The sequence below is a fragment of the Octopus bimaculoides genome, chromosome 13 (assembly GCF_046866305.1).
Source record: "Octopus bimaculoides isolate indiv1 chromosome 13, ASM4686630v1, whole genome shotgun sequence".
Lineage (NCBI taxonomy): Eukaryota > Metazoa > Mollusca > Cephalopoda > Octopoda > Octopodidae > Octopus > Octopus bimaculoides.
Genome location: NC_142940.1, coordinates 9,734,883 through 9,752,878, shown reverse-complemented (window position 1 = coordinate 9,752,878; position 17,996 = coordinate 9,734,883). Strand labels below are relative to the sequence as shown.

The window sequence follows — 17,996 nt, the reverse complement described above, 5'->3', positions numbered from 1 at the left end:
AATGTCTCAAAATATTTTTGTTTTTAATGGTTGGCAGGTGGGGAATATTCAGGATTCTATATGCAAACTTGCTTTAAACATTACATCTTTTAATGCATTTAAAACTGTTTTTCCCCGCTCAATATGTGCTGCTGAAATTGAGATGCATATGATATATCTGTGCATCTTCTATGTCATCAAATACACACACACACACACACGCACATAGATGAGTTATTAACAAAAAAACAAAAACAAAAAAAGCATAGTTTATCTAATGGAAAAGTTTATTCAATGGAAAAGTTAGCTACATAATAAAGATCAATAGATAGACAAAATATAACATTATCATAATAATAAATTCATTAAAAATCATTATGTTAATATGAAAGTGTATGTATAATAAATAATATCTCTACACAAAATTGATATATAGCTGAAAGTTCAAGGCAAATTTTTCAATTTGTGTACAGTTTAGTGAATGTGTGTATGCAGGTATGAAAGACCAAATTGATCTCTACGAGAAGGAATGAAATGAAGTTAAGATATTTAGGTTGGTATCCTTCTTTTGCTGCTGTGCCTTCATGAAGACTTGTTTTAAAAACTTATTTAACGATACAAAATTAAAATCTAAAGCAATTATCTCGTTTGACAATTTCAATTAATTTCCTGAAATCATCTTGGTCTACTACAACTGGTAGTTGATCGTGAAGAATTATCTCCCTTACATTTCAATCGCGTTAGGCAAAGAAACGTTTCCAAGGCACAGATTCTCAAAGTGGATCCCGTGAAAAAATTCTGGGATTTCACCAGATAAGGCATTTTGTGATAACATTTTGAAAAAAATATTTTTTATGTAGCAAATGCTAATCGCTATTTTCAAAATAATGAGTTATATCACTTTCGTTGTTGAATATTAAAAAGAAAAAAATACTTTAAAATAGTTTCATTTTAATACATTAAAATTTGAGTGGCAGGGTTGTCTGTACAATATACGTGATAGGTCTTGTGGCTTTTGTAAATCGTATGGTGTGTTCCACACCAAAATTAGTTAGTATTAAGGTTTTAAAAATATGTTTAGGACAATAAATGTTTGTATATATATATATATATATATATATATATATATAAATATATATATATATATATATATAATAGGGACAAAATCCAAAATTACAAGTAAAAACTCAATTAAAATCAATTTATAAAAAAATCAAAATTAAATTGAGCTTTACAGATTAAAATATATATAAATATATGTGATAGTGGATTTTCATTGATAAGTTCATGAAACTTGGTTCTTTTCCCTAAAACTATATATATATATATATATATATATACACACACACACACACACACCACTATGATTTGACCAAAATTTTATTCAAGAGTTAAATTATTATAAAAGTCATTTAAATAAGCAAATTAGACCCTAAAATGCATTAGATCCCATGTTTTCCTTGATCAAACAGCTCTATTTCGTTTTTATAATGAATCCAAATCAAATGAAACTATTTCTGTATTTCATAACAATCAGAAACATTGATTTAAATGCATTTATAACATAATATTAGTTATTAATTTCAGAATAGATATTTTGGTTCTATAGGACAGAGAATATATATATATCATTGGTCTAATAACTCCAGTTGCATGAACGCAGACACAGCTGGAGCATAGTGTCATGGTACCATGGCACTTCAAGTTCAGATTGTAGCATTTTTGTGGTACTGGCAAACAAATTTTTTTTAATATTTGGTTCTGAAGCATGGGGGTTATATGGGTCTTCAAATTTTTGTACTGGAATTGTTGAAACAGTTACTTTAGAGTTGAAGACTCTAACCAACATTATATACACCATTACAATTAACCTGAGATCGGGCTTATCAAACTGGCCTATGGTCAAAGCATTTCAAACCATGACCTTCAACATCATTATGATATTCAGACATAATGTCATCCAAAGTGTCTTTTACATACATACATGTATGTATGTGAGTGTATATGTATAGAATGGTATGGCCTAATTTGAGTGATGTACAGTTGGTACTTCTAACAAGTTGGATGATCATTGCTTGCTTTCTTTTCTTTCTTATAAGAAGAATGGAAAATGATGTTGTGGTGTTCATTTATTTCTCAGATTGTAACCAGATACTGCAAGATATTTTTTCCCTGTCATTCTCTTTCCCATCATTCACTCTGCTTTGGAAAATCAAAAACATTAATATCGTTGACATAGTGTGTATGCTGTCAAAAGTTACTTCCCTTAATAAACAGGTAACGCAGAGTTAGTTGTTTTTGTTATTTTGTTATTTTTTCCTGCTATTTTCCATACAAGCATCAGTTTTTTTTATAGCTGGATGTCTGCTCCTGTTACTTATAACTATTCAGTTTTGAAGTCAGAGTGGTAGCTGAGCTAAGCTGAACAGAATGAAGCAAGCAGTCTCTAAGAATTGTGTCCTACAAACTGGACACAACCACCTAACAAATACCTCACCTCATTTTTTTACCTTTTTTTTTTTTTTAAAACTGCTTTACATAATTTTTTTTTACATTCGAGTCTCATTTCCTTATTTTTGACAGAAAACCAAAGTGAAGAACAGAGGAGTAATGAACCCTAAGCAAAAGTTGTATCAAATTTTGAGCTCTTAACCTTATATTTAAAATAATTTTCTAAGCCATTCATAAATCAAGAAGCATTACTGGTTGAGCCAGGTTTATTGATAGTATCTTTGGGACATTAATTCAAACAAAACTTGAAGGATTTGCATTAAGAAGGTGGTAATTCAATGACTGAAACTTATCAGGGTGTAAAGATTAAAGCTTAAAGGATGTTGCAACAACCATTAGAATAATCCTTTCTACTGGAAACACAAGGCCTCAAATTTGGGGGAAAGGATTATGTTGATTACATTGACCCCAGTGTATAACTGGTACTTATTTAATCGACCCTGAAAGGATGAAAGGCAAAGTTGATATGAAGAAAGTGCTTATTATGACATGATGTGATATGAATTAAATGATATGAAATCAAATGAATGGAATGCAAAATCTGATTTCATGGATGTATTAGAAGATATGTAAGAGTAGCCAGACAAAAGTTTAAAGTGATACTAGAGACGTGTTTTAGTGGTGCTGAATTGCAGTAATCTGTGTTGCAGACACAAGCCGTAACATCAATGTCGTTGTAAGGTGAAGAGTAGCAAGAATCCTTTTCTAGCGAGGAACACATTCTGTTTATTTCTGCATCATTGTCTGTAATGAGAAAAATGAGAAGTAGAGAGAGAGACAGACAGACAGAAAGAGAAAGGGACTCAAGTGAGAGGTGGAGAGCAGAGAGAGAGGGAGTCAGGTATGGGACAGAGAGAATAGAGTAATTGTAATGCTAATAATTTCTCATCTCAGAATATCAGATTAAAAAAATGAAACAAGTAATTGAATGATTTTCAACAGTTTTAGTTACATTTAACACTTTCAGTTCCATTTTTGTGCTGAAATACTCTGCTTTTGTTTAAATTAGTTTTGAAAATGATAAAAAATTTAGTAAAATAGGTTCTTGTTTTAAGCAGGTTTAGGGAACATAAATTAATATGAAATACTGATGGAAGATTTTAATGTAGATCATTTTAAAATAGAAAATTTGATTGAACCAGGGGCAGTCTCAGGTGTTTAAAATATACAAAAGACCCCACTTAAAAAAAATTATACAGATTGTGAGTTAGTTAATTAAAGTTATGTTTTTAGAAGGTAACTGATTTAGAATTTTCTTTTTATTCATTATTAATTTGGTAAGATTAACTTTTTAGCATTTAAAACAGCCATATCTGGCTCAAATATTCTACTTGTTTTATATTCAAATCGGCTTTATCTGACCTACCCTATGATGTCATTGTAAAAATAAACCTTCACATCACTGAAATCTCTTATCTTTGATAAAATGCACAATTCAAAATGTGAATGGATAAGTATTACAGTTGAGTTATCTGAATGCAAAAGGGTTAAGAAACAGAAATGAAAGGAGAGTTTTTAGATAAATGATTTTTGTATAATTACTTTTGGTTAATCCTCTTGTCTTTTTACAAGATCCTGCGCAAGCATAAGCCTTCACATACTTGAAGTCAAATGCATCTCCACAATTTAGGTCGTCGAATGAAGAACAGGAATAACACTTGATGGCGCTTGCTGCAAAATAGAAGAAAGATGTTATAGTGTATTCTAGAATATATTTGTTTCTGTCAACATTGCACAGCATGTTCAGGATAAACTCGACAGCTTGCACAAAAGAAAAATTAAACACAGTGTCCCTATTCTGCAAGGCCAGATTAAGACCCATAGAGTTTCTAAGCACTGAAAAGAGTTTGCTGTTCCCATATATATGTAATTCAAAAGATAATCAATAATAAACCATACAATATATTTCTATTTTTCAAAATGAAACAGAACTAATCATGAGATGGGAAATAATGTTTATTTTTGTATACTTCCACTTTATTTATATTTGAAAAGTTTTCTCCTACTTTATTTAACTACAAAATCTTTGATCAGATCCTCACTATGATACCATGAAGACTTCGAAATAATATTTCAGATCATATAAACCACTTAGAGTATTATTTTAGCAAACTGAAAGTGATTTCTTTTGTACTGTAGACCATACACCATTTCTGTGGTGCCCTGCTTCCCTTGATACCCTAAACATGTACTTATTTTTGCTTAATGGTTAATTCAGTGCTGCCATTCCAAAATAAAAGTATTTCAGATCTTGTGCCAGCAAAAAAAACAATTTTTATCATATTTACATCTATCCCAAGCTCGTCAACTGGTAGAATCATTAGCACGATGGGCAAAGTGCTTAGCAGTATTTCATCCATCTTTACGTTCTGAGTTCAAATTCTGTCACGGTCAGCTTTGCCTTTCATCTTTTCAGGGTTGATAAATAAGGACCAGTTGAACACTGGGAACTCCCTGCTCCAAAACTACTGGCCTTGTGCCAAAATTTGTAACCATAAGTTAGTGAGCTGGCATAATTATTAACATGACAGGAAAAATGCTTAGCAGCATTTCGTCCAACTTTACATTCTGAGTTCAAATTCTGGAGCTATTAACTTTGCTTTTCATCCTTTTGGGGTCAATAAAATAAGTACCAGTAGATCACTGGGGTTGATGTAATCGACTTATCTCCTCCTCTGAAATTACTGGCCTCATGCCAATATTTGAAATAAGCATTTACATTTATCCTACTTAGCATGAAAAAGAGGATTACGTGACTAGATTTTGAAAACTAGATCTAAACAGCAGTACTTTACTAGCTAACAGAACGTAAATAAGCTTGATTTGTAATCGTCTTTTGTATTAATTGGGCTGCAGTGTCTCTACACTGAATTGACCTCATCAAACTGTTGTAAAGAAACATACAAACGATTTATACAAATACAAATAAAAACCCGATAACCTTGATGTCTAAAAGAGATACAACTAAGGTGGGTGGAGGAGTTGATTATAAGGGTACGAGGACTTCCCTACTAGTACCTTATTTTATCAATTCTGGAAGATTGAAAGGCGAAACTACCTCCTGGGTGAACGCGAGCAAAGAATGTATTTAGTTATGACCCTTCAAGTCCTCTGTTCAAATTCTTACAAGGCCAACTTTGTCTATCATCCTATAACCTGGTCGGCCCGAGGCTATAGTAGAAGACACTTGCCCAAGGTGCCACGCAGTGGGACTGAACCCGGAACCATGTGGTTCGTAAGCAAGCTGCTTACCACAGCCACTCCTACGCTGCTTATCACGCTCCACCCCTACCCGGGCACAAAAATGAAAGAAAATAGTGAAATAGGTGTAAAATAATGTGTAGTAAACGAATATAAAAAAATAAAAAAATTACGCCGACGAACGGGGTGGGATGGGGAGAGGACTCGGAAAATTCACATCGAGTATTTTCCGAGTCCGCTCCCCCACTCCACCGTTCGTCAGCGCGCATTTTAACCTTTTTTTTTCTTTTTCATATTCGTTCACTACACATTGTTTCACACTTATTACCTATTTTTTTTTCTCGTTTTTGTGATCGGGTGTTAAACTAGAGATTAACCCCGCCATGTTCAATACAGAAACTGCAGTTTACATACACCACAATTTGCTTCAAAACAGGTTCTGCCTTGTTTGATAAATGTCCATTCTAATAAGTAGCAAGTAAAATGCAATGACTATAATCCTGAATTTGAACTAAGGGCGTAAACTTTATTAAGTGTGAAACCCTACTATAATTTCCCGAAATACCCCCCACCTCCATACGCATGCACACGTATATCATGTCTCATACACTGTTCACTTACCTGACTTTTGTACATAATTCTATTTACTGTACACGCACCTTTGATGAGCTGTAGTGCACCTGAGCACCATACACAATAATTTCGTTATTATTATTATTATTATTATTATTATTATCTAATTCTACGACTATTTAGTCAACAATTAGGACAGTATCAAACGAAACAACACCCACATATTTTAATTATAATAATAAATAACTTGTAATTGTTTACCCCAGGTGTGTCTCGAACGTCCAGTCTTTTGATCAAAGACATCCCCACCATGACCATCCCGTATTTTTGGGAATTGGTACGGAATGTATTTTTTACTTAAGATTTGGCAGCTATTTCTACCTGGTCAGCGGTCAGATAGAGGATCAAACGGTAGTTTCTCGTTATCTGCAAACAGTTACAGGTGAATCACAGAGTAACAAGTTAAATACCCCCATTAAGTCAAAGAGTATGCTGGAAAAGTAATACGTACCACATCGCTAACACCCCACCCCAACAAAAGTGTGGTCATTACACATTGTCATATTCAGGTAATCAAAACAAGAGAAACGGAAATGCCAATTGCAGGTAGCAATAGGTGTAGATTTTTTTTTTTTAATATTTAAAAAAGGAGGACAAAAGTTGTCAAATATGTACGTAAACAAAGATCTCCAGTATAAAACACAAGGGATCATATATAAACAACATATTAGAATGTCTAAAATAAATCCTTGAGTTTGGTGTTTCATTGTTTAATTAGTCATAGAAATCACAGGATCCCTCAATGACTCATTAAGATTTAGAAGATTAAATGGAATCGCCAGAGTGTTTACAAAAATACTAAGGTGTGCTGTTTCATGTTCATATATATATATATATATACACCATAAAATGATAATTATCTTGGTTTTAATTAATGTTAGTTGTCAATCGGGTCAAATGATTAATTTGAAAATTAAGGTATCATTTCTGTTTACGTACACCAAACAGAGAACCTCCCACCAGCACACAAATTATAATAATTAACAGATCGTACTTACATTTATTTACGAGAACTATTAATAAGAACAGAGGGCCAAGGAAAGTATAAAAGCCCATCTTTTTTATTATTAATTCCGTTTTGTTTTGTTTTAGTATCTCTTGTCAGACTTCCGAAGTTGGACGAGACACGACATTCAGGAGGGACGTTTTGTCGTTGATACCGCCTAGACACGTGATATGCGCGCGCTATTTCGTATTTACGGCGTGACAGAAGTGAAACTACGCACAAGTAGGGTGACTAAAAAGAACTTGTTGATATCTAGTTACCGTTCCAGTGAGGTTTTAAAAGAATACTATGGCTGATGGAAAAGACGCAGTGTATGCTGACCAGCCGTGCAAAGTGCTTGAAAGTCTTTTACCACCTTCTCCAACTTGGTATACGTCTTATGGTTGCGACGGGAATGAAATTGGTGTGTTTGTGTGTGCCTCTCGCAACTTCCTCAACGTTTTTAAAGTAAATAAACTGACCACAGCGGCAGAATTGGCGGTGGATTCGGACGTTACGTCGACGAGTAATGAATTAATAAGTTACAATTTACTCGCTTCTCTGTCTCATGCCGAAAAAGTGCACGTTACAGCTTTAGGACCGCGGCACAGAATAGCCAAAGACGACGATTTGGTCCTCGCTGTTGCATGCTGTGATGACGGAACCGTCCACCTGTGGGACGTATTCAGTCAGAAAGAAATACAATATCATGATAAGCATAAAGTATGTATTTTATTATTCTAGCAATTAAAAATTATGATTAAAATGTATTTTAACAGCATTACATCTTCCGTGTTCTTTCTAGTTTTTCTTGTCACAGCCAAACCAGAACTCTAGCATGTTTTCATGAATAAACAAGGTGTTTATTAAAAGAGATGCACGGACTGTTTGCGTTAGTTCATCAGTATGTTCCCATAGTTTATTCTTCTCAAAATAACGCAAACATTCTGGCGAAAGTAAATAATACATACACCCGGTGTTTAGGGTTAGGGTTTTTGTTACGCCGAAAACGGGTGGAGTACGTATGCTTTACCTCCACAACATTCTTTTTAATATAACTCATGTGTGAAGTTCTGACTATGACAAAAACAACTTGGAAAGTTATACCGAAAATTCTTTTCGCCACTACAATATTTTTTAACTTAATTTCACCATACTCTAGAGGACGTTTCGCAAATTTGGTGCCAGCTTCGTAAAACGCATAACCCATGTGGTTGTCCTGTTATTTCGATCTTTATTTGAACCCGCATGACTCATGTAATAAAGACAATTGATCATTTAAATAAATCAATACTAGACGCTTAACATAAATAATAAAAACGATGTTTCTTAAATTAATCTCAAAACATTATAGGCATTCTATTTGATTTATGCAATTGATGGAACTGTTAGTACAACTTTCGGCTAGAAATTCCATCGCTTGACAACCGATGCTAGTATGTTTACATCCCTGTAACTTAGCAGTTCGGCAAAAGAGACTGATAGAATAAGTACTAGGCTTACAAAGAATAAGTCCTGGGGCCGATTTGTTTGGCTAATGGTGGTGCTGCAGCATGGCTGCAGTCAAATGACTGAAACAAGTAAAAGAAAAGAATATATATATATGCATGCACATGTGTGTGTGTGTGTGTATATATATATATATATATATGCATGTGTGTGTGTATATATATATATGCTTGTGTGTATGTTCATATATACATGGTAAAGTTTTCCATAGTTTCTGTCTACCAAATTCACTGACAAGGCATTAGTCAGTTTGGGGCTGCAGTAGAAGACACTTGCCCAAGGTTCTGCACAGCAGAATTGATCCCGAGATCACGTAGTTGCAATGCAGTTTTCTCACCTGCACAGCCACCCCTGCTCCTATTAAGAAATCCATCAGAGTATACCTGAAATTAAAAGGCCTGGCTTTGTCATACTGTCTCATACTAATTCCACCTGAGAATTGCATTAAGGGTATCCATGTCTGTGGAATACTCAGCCACTTACATGCTAATTCAATGAATTTGTTTACCCATTTGATCAAACAACTGAAAACTCATGCATGGCAATCCATTTATAAATTTGTCTATTTCTACTTTCAGTCAAAAGTCACTGCTACAGCATGGTCGCTGTCTGAACCCGATTTTGTCATCACTGGTGATGAAAGGGGCTTTATTGCTTTATTTAAATTTGATACAAACTGTTCTTTAAAGTTACATCATCCTGAGAAATGTCAAGTCTCTTGTATGACTTTTTCTCCTCACAATTTGGATCTATTGGCTGTTGGGTGAGTGAACTTTCCTTTTTGTTTCTCATTTTTAGAAATTTTATTTTGATCTATAGGTTAAGAAGCTTCCCAACCATGTGGCTTCAGGTTCAGTCCTACCGCATGGCACCTTGGGCAAGTGTCTTCTACTAAAGAAGACACTTGCCCTTGTGAGTGGATTTGATCAGATATCCATGTTACATACTGGTGTGGGTTATATAGATCTTTTATCTCTTACTTGTTTTGGTCATTAGACTGTGCCCATGCTGGGGCACCACTTTGAAAAATTTTAATCGAATGAATCAATTCCAGCATTTACTTTTATTTTTAAGCCTACCACTTATTCTATTGTTCTCTTGCTAAATCGCTAAGTTATGAGGATGTAAACACACCAACACCAGTTGTCAAGCAGTGGTAGGGGACAGACACAATCACACACACATGCAATAAGCTTCTTTCACTTTCTGTCTACCAAATCCTCTTACAAGACTATGGCCAGCCTGAGGCTATAGTAGAATACACATGCCCAAAGTGCCACTCAGTGGGATTGAACCCAGAACCATGTGATTGGGAAGCAAACTTCTTACCACGCAGCTGTATGTGTATATCTTTGTCTAGACATCTCATGATGGCCATAAATAAGCGTCACCATCGTACAAGTGAGGATTTTCATATCCAGTCTATCAGTGGAGTGAGCCGTAGAAGGATTTCAACTCAGCAAAGAGGAAAGATTGATTGTTGTTTAGCCTCAGCCATGACTGAGCAGATCTATTCCTATGGGTGTTCCAGCTCTTTCCTTTCCATCTTCTTTGTATATATCCTCATCTTATTTAACATCCATTTTTACACGCTTGCATGAGGCAGATTTTTCTATGGCTGGATGCCAACCTTCACCTGTTTCCAGCAAGGTATTATATATATGTATATATATTGTTTTGAGTATGATGATTGCAAATGAGTTTGCCTCACAAGTTGCATACACTGCAAGGCCTCAGGTTGAAGACAACCAATTCCTAGCAGCTCAGCTGATACGCAATCTCTGTGGTAAAAAAATTCCAGTTGATCTGAACTCATAAGGTACAACATGTATGCAATGGAGGTGCTGTACAGGGTGAATATTCCACTGCAATATAAATATGAATGCCACATCTGCAACAAGAAGTGCAAGTCACTGCTGGCTTTATGAGAGATGGTATGTCCTATGATCACTGAAAAAAAGCCCCCAGAAACAAGAGAATCTGACAGTAAAAGTTTAACAAATTGACAGTCATCATGTGTGTCTTTATAATCATGTGTCTTCACATTGATACCATGTCAGTAAACCCACAAACAAAACATCCGGCAACACTACAATGTTCAGAGATGTGGAATAACACCTTGTAAAACAACTAAGAGTCGGTACTAGGGAGAACATCCAACTGTGGAACATTGCTTTAGGAATTATCTAGCTCATGCCAGAAGAGGAGAAAAATAATCGAAGCAAAAATAATGATAATAAATATAATATAATGTCTTGTGTTGATTTAGTAAAACATCATAAAATATTTATGTATTTCTGTTATTTTCAGCTATAAATCTGGAAACATTATTTTAATGAATGTATCTACCACGTCGTTAACAGTTGTAAAGAAATTTCCAGGCCATCATGATGATATAACATCTTTGGTGTGGTGTCCCCAGCCTGGGGAACAGTTTTGTGCTCAGAAACCCAACGAAGCGGAAACAGACACAAGTGAGATTTTATTTCTTTTTACTTATTCTCATTGTAGGATTTTTGGTTTGGTTTGGTTGATCATAGAGTGAAGGCGTGTGGCCTAGTTGATTTGTTTGACTAAAGATGGTACTCCAGCATGACCACAGTCAAATGACTAAAACAAGTAAAAGAATAGAAAGTAGAAGCATAAAAAAATAAACATTATTTCCCATTTTTCTGTTAGTTTTTAAGAATAAAAATTAATTTTCTGGTTTATTATTGTTTACATTTTGAATCATATATATATGGAAGCACTAAAATCTTTTGAGTGCTTGGGGCCTCTATGGGTCTTAATCCAGCCCTAGCATGAGTGTGTGTGTGCATGTATATATATATATATATATATATATATATATGTATGTATGTATGTATATAGTAAATCTCCAAAGGAACTACAAACACAAAAAAACAACAATGCAAGGATGTGGCACATGTAAAGTATTAGCAGACGTTCAGGGAAGGAAAGAAAGATGGCTTAACGTTTCGAGCAGACGCTCTTCTTCAGAAACAGAAGAAAGTCCAATAGAAGGGAAGATGGAGGAAGAAAATCGCCAACGATTCACATGTGGTTACATTTTGAAATCATATATATATATATGTATATATTTGGTTTTTTTTTTTCTTTTTCAGATACTGAGAGTTGCCCAACCACAGAGACTGGCTACTTATTTGCTTCTGGCAGTAAAGACCAGAAAATCTGTATTTGGAGTACTAAGAAAGACTATTGTTTAACTTCAATGTCCCTACCAAATAATGTTGGTACGAAACGAGAAAAGTCTTCAGAAACTGTGCGGCTGTGGGTAGCTCTACACTGGCCACGAAAGCATCCTCACAATTTAGTCTCCTCTGTATATTCGTGAGTAGGATTTTGACTTTCTTACTGTTGCATCATCATCATCATTTAACATCCGTTTGGTTGTCTGGGCAAGAGCTGGCTAGCCAGAAGACTGCACCAGGCTCTAGTCTTGTGTTTTGGCATGGTTTGTATGGCTGGGTATCCTTCCTAATGCCAATCATTTTGCAGAGTGCACCGGGTGCCATTTCATGACCCTGGTATGGGTGTGGCACCAGCACTACATTTTAATTAATCCTAATCATCTATTCCTGTCCCTTGTAGAGCAATAGACAAAAGATCTTGCTGTAAATTTTAATGGCTGAGTGGTTAAGAAGTTTGCTTCCCAGTTGCATGGTTTTGGGTTCAGTCCCACTCAGTGACACCTTGGGCAGGTACCTTCTACTGTAGTTCTGGGCTGGTTGAGGCTTTGTGGGTAGATATGATGGCTGAAACCTGAGAAAGTTTGTTGTATATATGTGTATACACCCACACTGTGTGTGTCCTTGTCTTGTGTGACTGTTTGGTAAAAAGTTTGCTTCCCAGCCATGGTTCCAGGTTCATTCCCACTGTGTGGCACCTTTGACAGGTGTCTTCTATAGCCTCAGGCTATTCAAAGCCTGCCCCTCTTTACATAAAAAACCCCACCAAAATAAAGTCTACCAGTCAGTTCATATCAACAATACCCTTTGATATTAAAGAGCCTTCCTCAACTCAGTTTTGCTCAATCATTGCATATCCAGCTAACCCATCTGCTCAGCTCATTTCTGTCCAATTACATTCATATCCATTTTTGTGTTTGGTTTGCAAGATTATTAATGTGAAGTTGTGTGTTGAAACATATTTTAATTGCTTCTCGGATGATTTATCAAACAGTCAGTTAGTTAATTGGTTAAGTATTAATGAGTTGACTAATAATAATAAAAGAAGTGAAATAGAATCAGTGTGTTTTTTTTTATTATTGGCCTAATGATCCTCCCAAAGTACAATGTTCATATCCATTAATCACTATATTTTTATATTTTTCGTTCCAGAGGCGTAATGCTCAAGTGGGATCTTAGTTATCCTGGGAAAAAGAAGTTTGTTATTTTCAGTGCCGCATCAAACTGCTCTCATAATCGTATTGTTTTCAATATTGCTTCACTTGGACTTGACCACAACATTTTGCTGACCAATTCACAAGACAGAAATGTGAGTCCATCTTCATTATTATACACTATCTTTCTACAATATTATTCTAAGCTTGGAGAAGGAAGTGTTAATTTTTACAAATATACCAAATCTCATTTTTGTATAATATTTGTCAGAGTAAACTTCACTTGCTTCCCACAACGGGTTTCAAACTACTCCAGTTCCTACACTTAACGAATATACCTTCAACCATAGGACATTACTCTTTTTAACATAAATTATATTTTTTTATACTTATGTCTCAGTTAGGTTAGTATCATAATGGTTAACATAATAGACCAATGTGATGAAATCTATAAATTTGTGTATTGAAATAGAGGAGAATTGATAAAACATTGTTGGCCTTTGTTATATCCTTATGCCTCCATTATTGTAGTGTGGTTAATAGAGTGGATGATACATAAAGAGTCGCCTGACTGGCCCTCGTGCCGGTGGCACATAAAAAACACCCACTTCACTCTCAGATTGGTTGGCATTAGGAAGGGCATTCAGCTGTAGAAACTATGCCAGATTATATTGGAGCCTGGTGCAGCTATCTGACTTGCCAGTCCTCAGTCAAACCATCCAACCTATGCCAGCATGGAAAGCGGATGTTAAACGATGATGATGATGATAAACTACAGTAGTAACAAAATATGGACTTCCGATTATGTCAGGCCACTACTATTTAAATGTAGTGGTCCCATCTATTCTCGTCAGAGGGTGTCGTACTCTCGTTACAACAGGCTTGTGTCTAAATTTAGAAACAGTTATTGTTTTTGTTGGATTATCAAGATAAATAGGCAGTGGTGTGGCTATCTGGTAAGAAACTTGCTTCCCAACCACATGGTTCCAGGTTCAGTCCCACTGTATGGCACCTTAAACAAGTGTCTTCTATTATAGCCTTGGGTTGACCAAAGCCTTGTGAATGGATTTGGTAAACAGAAACTGAAAGAATCCCATATATATATGTGTGTGTGTGTGTGTATTTGTCATCCACCACTGCTTGACAACCGGTGTTAGTGTATTTATGTCCCCACAACTTAGCAGTTCGGCAAAGGAGTCCAATAGAATAAGTATCAGGCTTTACAAAAAATAATAAGGACTGGGGTCAATTCGTTCAATTAAAAGTTCTTCAAGGTGGTGCCCTAGCATGGCCACATTCTGACGACTGAAACAAATAAAAGATGAATACCAGTTATATTCTAGGATTCATTCATGAAATAAATGGCCAAGAACTGATACTGTGAATTGGATGACAGTTAAAATACTTGTTTGTGTTTTTGATGTGAGTATGGAAGTGACCATATTTTGAAATAATTTCTCGGACTTCATAATTCTGGTCTTTCACTTTTAATGAACATTCTTTTTCTTTCTTTCAGATGATTTTTTGGGATGTTGACAAATGTAAAAGCATTCACATTGTATCTACATTTGGAGGGTTTGTGTATGATGTGCATGCTGTTCCCTTGGACCCTGGTAAGTGTTTTTCAGAGTCTTTTTAGGGGTTTTTTTTTTCTGATATGTAATTGTTACTGAAATTTCACAAATCTGAAGCAGTGGTTCCCAAACTTTTTCGGGCTGCCCTCACCCCTTGACACCCAAGCCACATTCCTAGTGCCCCCACCCCCGACTAACCATCACAAACATAGACCCCTTTCTGAAGCAAATTCAAAGCAACTGTATTTCACCAATAAGACTTAACCTAATGAACCCATTATTTTGTTTTTACATGAATCGCTCCCTCTTTATCACCCTACTTTTCTTCAACATAAAAAGGCACCCAAAGTGGTGCCACATAAAAGCACCTCTGTCAGTGCCACGTAAAAAGCATCCAGTACACCTTATACAGTGGTTGGTGTTATTATTTTTATGTATTATATCCACCCCTAATTTTAATCTTGATTTTGGGGAATAAAAGTTGCATGGTTTACATGGAGTTTTACTGTATGGAAATTACAAAATACCACCAACAGGGAAGAGGAAGATTAAAAAAATAAATATGATTTTCTCATTTCTTTCAGGACGAATTGCACTTGGCATTGGTGATAACACCATCAGAATTTGGAACCGTACCAAAGATTCTAATCGATTTCTTGTACAAATTTGGCAGAAAATTAAATCCAAAGTGACTGTGGTATGTTCTTTTCTCTCTCTCTTTTCAACTCCCTCTCTTTCTTCCTCTTTTTCTTTCTTTTTCCTTTCTCTCCTCTTTCTTTCTCCCCCTTTCTCCCTCTCCTTTCTTTCTCTCTTTCTCCCTCTTCCATCCCCTCTCAATAACCAGTAGATATTGAAAGTAATCTACTTCCCGCCTTTAATCTCTCTTGTTTCTAATCTATCTTGTCTTTTATTTCAAGGTCCGATGGCACCCCACATATGAAGGTCTCCTTGCTTATGGCACCGATGATGGTCGAGTGGCTACTGTTGAAGTCAATTCTCACAAGTTAGTAACATTTACCAACGAAATAAAATATTTTTACCGGAAACCATTCCAATGTTAATGATACCTTAATAATGATAATAATAATCATTTCTACTACAGGGGCAAGGCCTGACATTTGGGGTGAGGGAGTTGGTCGATTGCATTGACCCTAGTACTCAATTTTATCAAAAACATATTGGGCTGTAGGGAAATATTACCTTGCTTAGAAATGGGTGACAGTAACTGAAAGTAAAGGCATCCAACTGTGAAGTAATGCCTCAAATAGCATATTCCTGGGGGTTTTTTTTGTTTTTTTTATTACTATGGATTAACAACGGCATTATTCGGTTTCTTCCTTTCTTTTTTAAGACAGGAGGGTGTGATCCAGTGGAGATTTGACTGCTATTTCTACCAGCTCATGTCTTCTGAATAGACTTGAGATTTTACATTTTATTTATACAGTATCTCTATAATTTTAATTTTCACACAAGGCGAGCAATTCTAAGGGGAGGGGGAAAGTTGATTAAATCGACCCAAGTAGTTGACTGATACTTTGTTTTAATCAACTCCAAATGGATGAGAGCAAAGTTAACCTTGGAGATGATGATGATGTATTCCAAAGTTACCCATCTTACAATGAGTAAACCTCTTGCAAAACTGTATTTCAAGTACAGATGTATGACCTAACAGTGTGGGTTTGTATTATATACTTTCCTTTTTTATGTTATTAATTTAATTTTTTTTAGGCCTCCTTCAATATGTCCAAGCTACCATTCCAAAACTGTGTACTGTCTTGACTGGGGAAAGCCAACATACAAAGCTGGTAGGACAATATTTTCTCTTTCAGTATCCATTTTATTATTTTTTTCATAAAGTTTTTATATTTATTGATTATTGATATTTATTGATATTGAGGTATAGGCATGGGTGTGTGGTTTAGACGCTCATTGCCCAGCCATGTGGTTTTCTGTTCAGTCCCACTGTGTGGCACCCTGGGCAGTTGTCTTTTATAGCTCTGGGCTGGCCAAAGCCTTGTGTGTAGATTTGATAGATGGAAACTGAAAGAAGCCTGTGCAACCATTAATCCAAACATGTTGTTTTGCTCTCTCTGTTCTTTTTTTTCACCCTCTCTCTGTCTGTCTTCTCTCTTTCTTCCTGTAGAAAGGTGTAGACTCAAAATGTCAAAGACTTCCATTTTTCTTCAGCATCAAATTAACACATGCATATGTGTGTGTGTGTGTGTTTATGCACACAAGTGAGTGTTTTGTGTCTCTTTGTTTTCACATCACATGGTAGATGTAAACAAACATCATTATACAAGTGGTGGTGGTGGGGGGGGGGTCTTTCATTTCCAGTCTTCCTTGCAAACAATTATGAGCACAAAGAGATTTTGCAGAAGGAATTGTTGATTTAATTAAAACATCCCCCCCCCCAGCTCCCAGTATTTGACTGGTAGTTGAATTTTACCAACTCCAGAAGAATCTGTGCACAAGGCCACCAATTTTGGAGGAGTATGTAAGTTGATTACATCAACCCCATGGCTCAACTTGTCCTTATTTTATTGACCCCAAAATGATGAAATGCAAAGTTGAACTCAGAACATAAAGACAGCCAAAATTCCACCAAGCTTTTTGTCAGACATGCTTGCGTTTGTGCCAGCTCCTTGCCTTTCTGTCATTTAATATTAATAATTACATGTTTATTATGTAAATAATTAAATAATTTAGTAACAGTTAAAGAAATAATTTTAATAATAATAATAATAATAATAATAATAATAAATTGCATTGCTAAGTGTACCTGGAGTAGGTGACAACTTGAAATTTTCTGGGGTTTTTTTTTACTTCAGGATCAACCAATACCAACCGATCTTTATATAATCTGTATAGCCAAGGTGAAAATACAATTCTTCAGCATTATATTAATTCTTCAGAACCTGCCACTAACGTTAACCATATAATTCAGCACACCAATGGAAAAGTAAGTTCTCGGTCTCTCTCTCTCTCTCTCTCTCTCTCTCTCGTCTGATGGTTCCACCTCTCACTTGCAAGGTGACATGTTCAGTTATAAAATACGTGGATGAAGGGTAAAAAAAAAAAAAATCAAGGGAAACTACTCTACCATACCCTCACTCGTAACATTACTGTATTTTACGTACACATCCCTGTCCAAGCAGTAAACAATTTTGTTAGTTATGATGCTCCCCCTCTGCTTCTGCTCACAATCAGAGAGGCACATGTCATCAGCCACTAAGAGCCA

The 17,996-nt window shown here is 35.5% G+C and overlaps 2 protein-coding genes across 3 annotated transcripts in view; one reads left to right on the top strand and one right to left on the bottom strand.

The window, feature by feature from the left end:
• Positions 1-17,996, top strand: part of LOC106875942 (gem-associated protein 5) — a 134,597-nt gene that overhangs the window by 51,223 nt on the left and 65,378 nt on the right. Inside the window, exons 1-10 of one of the 2 annotated variants that reach the window (XM_052972568.2) lie at positions 7,509-8,032; positions 9,397-9,581; positions 11,129-11,292; positions 11,944-12,169; positions 13,180-13,336; positions 14,698-14,794; positions 15,340-15,452; positions 15,673-15,758; positions 16,484-16,560; positions 17,587-17,717. In XM_052972568.2, the coding sequence (XP_052828528.2) occupies positions 7,619-8,032; positions 9,397-9,581; positions 11,129-11,292; positions 11,944-12,169; positions 13,180-13,336; positions 14,698-14,794; positions 15,340-15,452; positions 15,673-15,758; positions 16,484-16,560; positions 17,587-17,717 (1,650 nt within the window). In that variant the 5' untranslated portion in view covers positions 7,509-7,618. Of the gene's footprint in view, positions 1-7,508; positions 8,033-9,396; positions 9,582-11,128; positions 11,293-11,943; positions 12,170-13,179; positions 13,337-14,697; positions 14,795-15,339; positions 15,453-15,672; positions 15,759-16,483; positions 16,561-17,586; positions 17,718-17,996 lie in introns of those variants that run through there. The other variant, XM_089361465.1, reaches the window with a different exon arrangement.
• Positions 1,344-7,517, bottom strand: LOC106876561 (uncharacterized). Its single transcript, XM_014925195.3, has 3 exons — positions 7,323-7,517; positions 4,033-4,161; positions 1,344-3,234 (listed from the first exon to the last, which is right to left on the bottom strand). The coding sequence occupies exons 1-3, from the start codon at positions 7,378-7,380 to the stop codon at positions 3,038-3,040; spliced, it is 384 nt and encodes a 127-aa protein (XP_014780681.1). The 5' UTR covers positions 7,381-7,517; the 3' UTR covers positions 1,344-3,037.